At 49.7% G+C, this 11,375-nt stretch overlaps 1 protein-coding gene across 1 annotated transcript in view; it reads right to left on the bottom strand.

Moving 5' to 3' along the window:
* Positions 1–11,375, bottom strand: part of LOC109925992 (ubiquitin carboxyl-terminal hydrolase 21-like) — a 49,239-nt gene that overhangs the window by 972 nt on the left and 36,892 nt on the right. Inside the window, exons 3-10 of the mRNA XM_048620760.1 lie at positions 8,519–8,630; positions 7,054–7,191; positions 6,406–6,470; positions 5,231–5,334; positions 5,049–5,135; positions 3,352–3,430; positions 2,459–2,566; positions 2,233–2,347 (exon numbers count right to left, since the gene is read on the bottom strand). Coding sequence (XP_048476717.1) covers positions 2,233–2,347; positions 2,459–2,566; positions 3,352–3,430; positions 5,049–5,135; positions 5,231–5,334; positions 6,406–6,470; positions 7,054–7,191; positions 8,519–8,630 — 808 coding nt within the window. The remainder of the gene's footprint in view (positions 1–2,232; positions 2,348–2,458; positions 2,567–3,351; positions 3,431–5,048; positions 5,136–5,230; positions 5,335–6,405; positions 6,471–7,053; positions 7,192–8,518; positions 8,631–11,375) is intronic.

Genomic DNA, 11,375 nt, shown 5'->3' with positions numbered 1-11,375 from the left:
GAAACAGAGAGAGAGGGGGGAGACAGAGAGGGGGGGAGACATGGGGGGGGGAAACAGAGAGGGGGGGAGACAGACAGAGAGAGAGGAATTAGAACCATACTTACGCACACCAACCTTGTTCGAACCCCTCCTTCCTCTGCTTAACATTCTCCTCACCCAATGCCCCACCCAATCACTCTTACAAGAGCCAGGAGCAACAGGAGGCCATTCAGCCCATCGAGACTGCTCTGCCACTCAATATGATCATGGGTAAACATACTGCTGTCTATGCAGTCCCCTTCTCCCCCTTCGCTTAACGAGAATCTTCACCATGGCCTTAAAATGTCTTCAGCTACTTCATCAATGACCTTCCCTCCACCAATAAGTTCAGACATTGGGGATATTCGCCGATGATTGCACAATGTTCAGCACCATTCGTAACTCCTCAGATACTGAAGCAGTCCATGTTCAAATGCAACAAGATCTGGACAATATCCAGGCTTGGGCTGACAAGTGACATTCGCGCCACACAAATGCCAGGCTATGCCCATCACCAATAAGAGACAATCTAACCACCGCCCCTTGACATTCAATGGTGTTCCCATCACTGAATCCCCCCACTATCAGCATCCTGGGAGTCACCATTAACCAGAAACTCAACTGGACCCACCACATAAACACAGCGGCTACAAGAGCAGGTCAGAGGCTGGGAATCCTGCAGCGAGTAACTCCCCTCCTGTCTCCCCCAAATCCTGTCCCACCATCTACAAGGCACAAGTCAAGAGTAGGATGGAATACTCCCCACTTGCCCCTGGATGGGGGCAGCCCCAACAACACTCAAGAAGCTCAACACCATCCAGGACAAGGCAGCCCCCCGCTAGATTGGCACCACATCCACAAACATCCCACTCCCTCCCTCCACCGACGCTCAGTCGCAGCAGTGTGTACCATCTACAAGGTGCTCTGCAGAAATTCACCAAAGATCCTCAGGCAGCACCTTTGAAACCCACGGCCACTTCCATCTAGAAGGACAAGGGCAGCAGATACATGGGACCCCCACCCCCTGCAAGTTCCCCTCCGAGCCACTCCCCATCCTGACTTGGAAATATATCGCCATTCCTTCAGTGTCGCTGGGTCACAATCCTGGAATTCCCTCCCTAAGGGGACATTGTGGGTCTAAGTATAGCACATGGACTGCAGTGGTTCAAGAAAGCAGCTCACCCCCACCTTCTCGAGGGGGGCAACTAGGGAGAGGGGCAATAAATGTTGGCCCAGGCAGTGACACCCACAAGTGAATTAAACAAAAAGCAAAACTCCACGCGATTAGTTATCTCTGTACCTTACCCGTTTGGCATGTAGCCCAACATAGTTTTGTTTTCTCATTGCTTGCTAACATTCTGGGTTCCTTGTACGCGCACACCCAGCAATCTCTGACCATCACCCACTTACAAAGCCTGCTGCACCTTTTGCAAACAATTCTACTTTCCAATCTTACCACCAAAGTTAGGGGTCAAGGCGGGGTGGGGCTGGTGTCTGGAGAACAGCTGAAAAGGTTATGAGACCATCAGTGACTCTGCACTGCATGTATAGTTTTTGCTTGCCTTACACAAGGAAGGACAGTATTCCATTTATTAACACCTATTTTGCTTCACAATCACTCCTTTGCCACTATTATCTCTCCCCTGGGCTTCCTCTCTGGGCATCCTCACCGATACACCCCTTGTCCCCTTTTGTCAACAACAGGAAAACTATCCCTTTCCTGCCCCGTTTGCTTCTGAAGGACTCTGTGTCTCTCTGTTTCCCCACAGATGCCACCAGACCTGCTGAGTTTCTCCACGGGAAGTCCATACCTTACCCTGACAAGGGAAGGGTTGCAGTGGAGGTTCACCATACCAGTTTCTGGGGTGAAAGGGACTGTCCTAGGAGGGGAGATCGTGTACGAGAACGGACTTTAGGAGAATGAAGAGGGAAGCTGATTGGAATTTGCTCGATGTTTGACAGGATCAAAGCGGTTTCTCCAACGGCTGGAAAGCCCCAAACTAGTGGACAGCTGAATTCCACTGAGCGTATTCGAAGTCAAGATCCACACTGAGCGTTGGGGGGAAAGGGACGGGAAACATGGAGGGGAGGCAGACCAGTTTGTTTTGCTCAACGCCGTGCTAGCACGCCACGATATCCAGAGCAACCCGTCACCTCCCTCTCCTGCCCCCGAGAGAGCCTGGGGTCTTCCTGTGCCCGAGCCGCAGTACCAACCTGGAATCATTGAAGACGTGCCACCTTCCTCTGGACTTGCAGTAGGCTGTGTAGTGGCCGCCGTTCACAGTCCCTGTGTGGTTACATACTGCATAGAGATCGTAAACAGGATTGCCTGGGGAGATGGGGTGGGCACGGACAAAGAGAAAGCACAGGGAGGTCACAGGGAGGCCCAGATGCTTGTTCTGGCTCACGCCGCTTAGCAACACACGCCCAGCGCTCTCACCTGTGTTGTCGGCAGCAAACTGCCTTAAACTCAGCCCGTACAACGGGAACTCCACGTGAGTGGTAGACTTTCTGATCGCATAGCGACTGAAAGAGAATCGGTTCAGGTCTGGGCAGCGAGGTAAGGAGTGTCACTGGGAATTCAGATTGCAGAGGAGGAAGGAGCACGAGAGAAAAGGGAGGGAATGAAACACAGAGAGAGAGAGAGCGAGCGAGAGGGGCCACGGAACAGATAAAGAGGGAAAGAAAAGACTGAAAGGTAAAGTGGGGAAGAGAGAAAGATGAAGAGAATTAATGACAGACAGAAAGAAAAGGAGAGAGAAATAAATAGGAACACAGAAGAGAATAAGCCAGGAAAAGAGAGAATGAGCAAGAGACAGAAAGGGACACAGAGGGAGAATGAATAATCTTTGGAGAGGTACAGGGCAAGACAGAGAACGAGGTGATGACAGAGAGAGAGAAAACAGTAATGGACAGAGGGAGAGAATGAGTGAGACAGAGAGAGATAGGCAGAGAAACAGACAGAGTATGATCAAGAATGACAGAAAGAGAAAATGAGTGAGGGAAGAAAGGGATATAGATGGAGAAATATAGATATACACAGAGGGGGTGAGACAGACACAGAGACAGAGAGAGAGGGGCAGATAAAGAAAGATAAAAAGGGACACAAATAGAGACAGACAGGAAAGGGTAGAAAAACAATAAATGAGACGTAGAGGAAACAGAGAGAATCAGAGTGAATGAAAGACAGATGAGCAAGGTACAGAAAGTAAAACGTAGGAAGACAGAAGAAGTGAAGGACAGACAGAACGAAAGGCTGTGTGAGAGACAGAGAAGAAATCCTAGAGAGAATGAGCAGACAGGTTGATAGATCAAGTACTGTGTAAAGGATACGTAGAACAAGGATCTTGGGGAATCTCTGGATCGTCAGCTTCTTAGTGCTTCTCTTCCTCTGGTTACACCTCTCGCACATCTAGAGAGATCACTCCTGTCAGAGGGATAGATTCCCACAAAATGCCACAAACAGTGCGGCCCTCCCTCAGTACTGACCCTCCGAAACAATGATATCGGTTTCAATCAAACAGCATACCACTCCACTTCATTATAAATTACAGTGTGGACCATCAGAAGTCCTTGCAAATCAGGAACAAACAGTGTAGGGAGAATTTAGGGCACTGCTGCCTCACAGCACCAGGGACCCGGGTTCAATTCCACCCTCGGGCGACTGTCTGTGTGGAGTTTGCATATTCTCCCCGTGTCTGCGTGGGTTTCCTCTCACAGTCCAAAGATGCGCAGATTAGGGTGGATTGGCCATGCTAAATTGTCCCATAGTGCCCAGGGATGTATAGGTTAGGGTGGATTGGCCGTGCTAAATTGGCCCATAGTGCCCAGGGATGTGTGGATTGTGTCGGTTATGCAGGATGGGTCTGGGTGGGATAAGGTGAGGGTCAGTGTGAACTTGTTGGGCCAAAAGGCCTGTTCCCACACTGCAAGGATACTATGAAATTTGGAAAAATGATAATCAGCATGGTGATACTGTGCTATTAGTATTCCAGGCTGAGAATTTAGTTGGAATGGGTGGTCTTCATGCTAGAAGCGTCATTAAAAAGAAATGACTGCAGTGGTACTGATGCACTGGTCGACAAACTGCCCAGATTTCCCAAGGGAAAGGTCTGACCTGGCTGGAAAATCATAAATGTGATGCCTTGATTCAACAAGGTAGGGAAGCAGAATGCAGGAAATGGTTTCCAGGGGAAATATTAGCACCTGTTAGTCAAACGGTGATGCCTGCAAACAGAAAATCCACATCACGGTGACAGAACGAGGACAGCCGTGTGTGATCACTTACAGTTTGGCGAGATAAGGAGGCAACTGTAGATTTGGTGGGGATGAGGGGTAGTAAGGAAAGTAGAGGATATTGCATGCTACTAGACAGCGCTGGAGAGATATCAGAGAACCCCTACAGTGTGGTAGCAGGCCATTCAGCTCATTGCGTCCATGCCGACCCTTTGAAGAGCATCCCACCCAGGACCACTTATCCCTGCAAACCTGCATTTCCCATGGCAAACCCACCCTAACCTGCACATCCCTGGGCACTACGGGACAATTTAGCACGGCCAATCCACCCTAACCTGCACATCCCTGGGACACTATGGGACAATTTAGCACGGCCAATCCACCCTAATCTGCACATCCCTCGGCACTATGGGACAATTTAGCACAGCCAATCCACCCTAATCTGCACATCCCTCGGCACTATGGGACAATTTAGCACGGCCAATCCACCCTAAACTGCACGTCTTCACAGAGAACTTGCAAATTCCACACGGGCACAGTCTCCTAAGGCGGGGGGCGGTGGTGGTTCGAACGCAGGTCCCTGGCGCTGTGCGGCAGCGATGCCAACCCACTGAGCCAACATGTTGCCCAGGGTGGGGGGTTGAGATGGTGCATTGACGGAGCGGTGGAGGGTGCTGGGTATGGCTGGAGCTGTGAGGAGCAATGGACCAATGGACCAGTTGGGTAGGGGGTGGGGGGAGGGTGGTGAGTGGAGTGGGGGCTTGGTAACAAGTGCCATCACACGACGTCTTTACCGGCGCGTTGTCAGTGTCTAGCTCCTCTTCGGCGGTGAACAGACTGAGACATTCCAGCAGGGAGACACGGCCTGTCATCGACAGTCTCTGTAACAGAGGGTAAGGGTTGGGAGGAACACCAGAGTCAGTCTGAGGCACAACCGCCCACCACCCCCACCCCCCTCCAAACAGACCGAACGTACCTTCGGGATTGGCAGCGACAGGTCACAGAAGACCTCGAAGGTGGTGGATTTGTGACCGCAGGTGGTGCAGCAAAGGGTACTGTTCAGCTGACCTACAAAGAGATCTGGGCAGAAATCTGCAGCGATTAGAGACCCTTTGCGCAGCCTATTCGCCTCTGCCACACCGCTCCCCCCCACCACCCCAAGCCCGCCAACGACCTCCTGCCCACGAACGGCATGTCAGAGGGCAGCTCAATGCTACCCGAGTCGCCCCTAGGCCAGAGCAGGTGAAGGGTGGCAGATTCAATGGAGCTGGAGGAGCACAGCAGGCCAGGCAGCTTCACGGGGAGGGGGGAGCAGGAGGACTGAGGTTTCGGAGGACAAGGAGGGACAGTCCACGCTGCCTAAACAAGGTCTGACCTCACAGCTTCAGCTGGAGACTCCAGATTGAGCAGAGGCAGTGACGTTGGGAACAGCACAGGGTTAGTCATCTGGAGCGACAGCTTGCGGTCTGGGGAACGTGGGTTCAAATTCGACCACCGCAGATGAAATCTGAATTCAGTTAAAACCCGGGAATAAATACCTGCTCTGACACCGACCGCGGAACCACAGTTGATTGTAGTAAAACCGATCTGGTTCACTGATGTCGTTTGGGTAAAAGGAAATCTGTTTACTGAACCCATACCGCAATCCAGAGGCAGAGCGATGCAAATGGACTCATCACTGTCCTCAATGCAACTAGGAACGGGCAATAAATGCTGGGTCTAGCCACAGTCACTCAGATCCCGGAGACAAATACAGGTCAATGGCAGCATGTCACCCAGACCCTGTATCTAACCCCGTGCTGTCCCTGTCCTGGGAGTGTTCGATGGGGGGCAGTGTAGAGGAAGCTTTACTCTGTATCTAACCCCGTGCTGTCCCTGTCCCGGGAGTGTTTGATGGGGGACAGTGTAGAGAGAGTTTTATTCTGTATCTAACCCCGTGCTGTCCCTGTCCTGGGAGTGTTTGATGGGGGAGACAGTGTAGAGGGAGCTTTACTCTGTATCTAACCCCGTGCTGTCCCTGTCCTGGGAGTGTTTGATGGGGGACAGTGTAGAGGAAGCTTTACTCTGTGTCTAACCCCGTGCTGTCCCTGTCCTGGGAGCGTTTGATGGGAACAGTGTAGGGGTTTACACTTAAACAGTGGATGTAATTACCTACGATTTTACTGTCATCCCTCTCCAGGTATCGTTTCCACATCTGCATCGATTTTTCATCATCACTGAGGAACAAAAACAAAGTTCACGTGTTGACAGAAAGAGAGAGATAGAGAAAGACAGGGTTTGGTGATGGTGCAGGGGACAGAGCGAGAACTAGAGACAGGGAAAGGGGCAGAGTATGCAATGACAGACAAAGAAAACGGGAGAGAAAGGGAGAGGGGGAAATGTACGACGACGACAGATGAAGAAAGATAAAGAGGACAAGACAGAGGGAGTGTAAGAAAAACCGACACAGATGGAGAGAGAGGGGGACAGGGAGAGATACAGATACAGACAGATGAAAAGAGAGAGATAGAGTGGGAGAGTCAAAAGGCAAGTGACACAGAGAGAGAGAGAGAGAGGTGGGGGTGGGGGGGGGGGAAGAGGGACAAAATCAGACTGAGATAGCGAGGACCAGACAGAGACAGCGAGGACCAGACAGAGACAAAGATCAACACAAACGAAGAGTGAAACAGACAGAGAGGGAGAGATAGATGGTAGGAGAGAGACTGAGTGAGGGAGAGAGAGACTGAGAGAATCTGACAAACAGGGAATCAGGGACAGACAGACAGGCAAAGATGCGGGTCACACTATTTCTCTGCTGACCGTAACCTCTCCATATTGTCAGAGGGCACCCGGATCCCGGATAGTGACATGATGTTCGGAGTCTTCCGTGGTTTCCGGTTAATTTCAACGTGGAGCCAATCCATCAGAAAGCGCAGAAACTCTTGAGCATCCTGCTGGCTGAGTGAGAGACAGAGAGAGAGAGATGGAGCAGGGTGAGGAGGGAGGATAAGAGAAAGAGGAAAGGCGTGTGAATCTTGTTGGGAAATATAAACAAAGGCAGGATGAAATCAAGGCGGCAGTTCTAAAGCGGCTGACGAAGCAATGGCTGAGATACTGTACATAAATCAAGGAAGGTGACAGAGTTGAGATTTCATGTTAAAATTGTACAGGACGCTGGTGAGATCTCTTCTGGAGTACTGTGCCCAGTTCTGGTCTCCCTGTTGTAGGAAGGACATTATTAAGCTGGAGAGGGGTCAGAAGGGATTTACCAAGATGTTGCCTGGAACGGAGGGTTTGTGTTATAAAGAAGGGCTGGATAGGCTGGGACTTTTTCCACGGGAGCATAGGAGGTTGAGAGGTGACCTTATAGAGGTTTATAAAATCATGGTTAGTGTGTTTTCCCTAGGATGGGGCATTTCAAGACTAGGGGACATACTTTTAAGGCGAGAGGAGAGAGATTTAAAAAAGACATGAGAGGCAAATTTTTTTGTACCGAAGGTGGTTCGCGTGTGGAATGAACTTCTTGAGAAAGTGGTGGATGTGGGCACAGTTACAACGTTTAAAAGACATTTGGATAAGTACATGAATAGGAAAGGTTTGGAGGGATATGGGCCAGGAGCAGGCAGGTGGGACTAGTTTAGTTTGGGGATTATGGTCGGCACAGACTGGTTGGGCCAAAGGGTCTGTTTCCGTGTTGTACGACCCTAAGAAAGTTGAGAGCGCAGTTCATGAAGAATACAGCCTTTATCAAGAGGACGGTAAAAAGAGGACACAGTCAGGGATGTAAAACACTTGTCTTGACCTCTGCTGGAGCACTGTGTCCATTTCCCAGCTCACGCTTCAGGAAGGACACGCGGGCATCAGAGGGACTGCAGGAAAGATTGATGAGAACGGTGCTGGGGATGAGGAAGTTCGGTGGCCAAGTGGAGAGGCTTGGGAGGACCTGGGAAGCCGGGCGGGAGGTATATCCAAGATGTTCAGCATCACGAGGGATCTGGGCAGAGGAGACAGGGAGCTCTCAGCACCAAACAGATTGAGAACCAGTGGCAAGTGGCAAAAGAAACAACGGGTTGTCTGGAGAACGAGGACAGACGCGATGGGAAAGATAACCTCCTTCTGGGATATCATCACCTCGCTCCATGCAACAGGGGCCAGGAACACAACAGTCAGGGGCAGTGGGCTGGGGCGGGCGGGCGGGGGGCGGGGCTGGTGATGGAGCGCGGTGGTGGTGGTGCTTTCGGGAGTGAGGAGAGAACGAGGGCTGCCGGGCACTGACGGGACTCACCTGTATCCTGCAAAATGCGGGACAAACTTCTGGAATTTCTGTTGGAAATGGATGGGGTTGACGGAGCTGCTGCTTGAAGGTTCCCACAGTATGGCTATCAGACTGGCGAATGCTGTGCCAGGCAGCAAGGGAGTGGGAACAGGAGCGCAAGTGAAAGAGGAAAGGGGTCAGAGAAACAGATAGTGTCGGTGGTGGGGGGGGGGTGGTTTGGAATTGATGGTGAATCGGATAATGACGCGGGAAGAGTTGAGACAATGAGAACAGAGCAAGGGAGGAGAGAGAAACAGGGAGGTGAGGGAGAGACAGAAAGAGAGACAGAGGGATGGAGGGAGGGGAGACAGACAGAAAGCAAACAGAGATGGGGGGGGAAGTGGGGAGAGACACAGACAGAAACAGAGGGTGGACACAGAGAAGGAACCAATGCAAACCAATTAGAAAGCAAACAAAGAATTAGAGTGAAAAAAGCCATGGTGGGAGGGGTGGGAGGAAATGAGAACAAATTAATTGACATTAGATACGCAGGATCCATTATTCTGCATGGTGCTATATTTTAAAATCATGACTTTATCCATGCTGACTCCTATTCTCTATACGATACGCAATGTCTGATATTCTCTACAAGTGTAAGAACCGCATCCTTTCAGTTTTGCATCTTTCAAAACCATGGACTCAATGGGGAAGAACTGTTTTGAAAAACAGGAATTTACCAGAATGGCTGCATGATTTCAGAGTGAGGCATTTAGAAAATAGTCTACCCCTCTCTTCTTCTGCCAAAGTCGATAACCTCACACTTTCTCATATTGTATTTCCATCCGCCACTTCTTTACCCACTCACCTAGTCTGTCCAAATCCTTCTGTAGCCTCCCTGCTTCCTCAACATGACCTGGCCCTCCATTTATCTTGGTGTCATCTGCAAGCTGAGCAACAATGCGCTCAATTCCTTCTCCAGATCATTAATGTGTAACGTGAATATTTGTGGTCCCAACACAGAGCCCTGCAGAACACTGCTAGTCACTGGATACCACCCTGAAAAAGACCCCGTTATCCCCACGCTCTGCCTTCTGCCAGTACCTTGCCCCTAACACCTTGGGCTCTTATCTTATTGAGCAGCCTCCTGTGCGGCACCTTGTCAAAGGCCTTCTGGAAATCCAAATAAATCCCGTCCACTGGCTCTCCTTTGTCTGACTTGCTCGTTACCTCCTCAAAGAATTCTATCAGGTCTGTCAGGCATGACCTCCCATTGATCACAAAGCCATGTTGACTCAGCCCTATTTTACCATGTGCTCCCGAGCACTCCGCAAACTCATCCTTGATAATTGGTAAGAATTTAGAGCCTATGACTGAGGTCAGGGCGAGTGACCTATAGCTTTCTGTTTCTGTCTCCCTCCCGTCTTAAACAGAGGTGTTATATTAGTCATTTTCCAGTTCTCTGGGACCCTCCCTGCCTCCAGGGATTCCTTAAGGATCACTACCAATACCTCCACAATCTCCTCAGCTACGTCCTCCAAAACTCTGGGCTATAGTCCATCTGGTCTGGGTGATGTATCCCTCTTCAAACCTTTCAGCTTCCCCAGCACCACCTCCTCAGCCACCTCTGCACCCCCCCACACCCCACCCCCGACTCCCTTGAAGTTCTGGTATGTTGCTGGAGTCTCCCGCTGTGAAAACTAATACAAAGTACCTATTCAGTTCCTCAGCCATTTCTTTGCTCCCCATTACTACTTCTCCAGCTTCATTTTCGAACGGTCCAATGTTTTCTCCTGCCTCAATCTTACCTTTTACATGTCTAAAAAAACTCTTGTAATCTTCTTTTATATTACTAGCTAGCTTACTCTCACATTTCATCTTTTCACTCCCCACTTGATGCTTGTTTTAGTTACCCACTGCTGATTTTTAAAGCTTCCTACTACCCTTCACCACATTGTATACTTTCCCTTTTCCTTTTGTGCTGACCCTGATCTCCCTCGTCAGCCACTGTTGCCTCATCCTCCCCTTCGTCTGGTTCTTCTTCCTTGGGATGAGTTTCTGCTGTATCCCCCAAATTACCGCCAGACACACCCACCACTGATGTTCCACCAACTACGCTCCCCTTCCAATCAACTCTGCCCAGCTCTTCCCTCCCTCATGTCTTTACTCAATTGTAATGCTGCTACATCTGATTCCACCTTCTCTCTCTCTCAAACTGCAGGGTAAATTCTATCCTATTATGGTCACCTGCCTCCCAACGTCCAAATCAACTTTGCCTCCTTCCACATCACCAAATCCAGAACTGCCTGTCCCCTAGCGGTCTCTACCACAAGCTGCTCCTAAAGACTATCTCGTAGATATTCCACACATTTGTTTTCTTGAGATCCACTACCAACCTGATCTTCCCAGTCTATCTGCTGACCCTGAAGTTAGAATCTTGGCTTTTTCCATTCTCTCTGTCCTATTAGGTGTTCTGGAAATTTTATCCTCTGGGGAGCACTTCTCCTTTTTAACTTTTACCATACTTTTCCATGCAAGTGAAGCCACCAATAATGTACACAGGGGCTGCTATTCAGTATACAATAGACTGGGACAGTAATCTCTATAATATACTTAGCAACTGCTATTCTCTATAATATACACAGGGGCTGCTATTCTGTATAATATACATTCGGACTGCTATTCTCTGTAATATACACAGGAACTATTATTCTCTATAATATATACAGGGGCTGCTATTCTGTATAATATACATTCGGACTGCTATTCTCTATAATATCCCAGGGACTGCTGTTCTCTATAATATACACAGGGACTGCTATTCTCTATAATATACACAGGGGCTGCTATTCTCTATCATATACACAGGGACTGCTATTCTCTATCATAT

Source organism: Rhincodon typus, chromosome 48, assembly GCF_021869965.1.
Source record: "Rhincodon typus isolate 14 chromosome 48, sRhiTyp1.1, whole genome shotgun sequence".
Classification (NCBI taxonomy): Eukaryota; Metazoa; Chordata; class Chondrichthyes; order Orectolobiformes; family Rhincodontidae; genus Rhincodon; species Rhincodon typus.
Note: the sequence above shows the minus strand (reverse complement) of the source record. Positions and strands in the feature narration are given on the sequence as shown.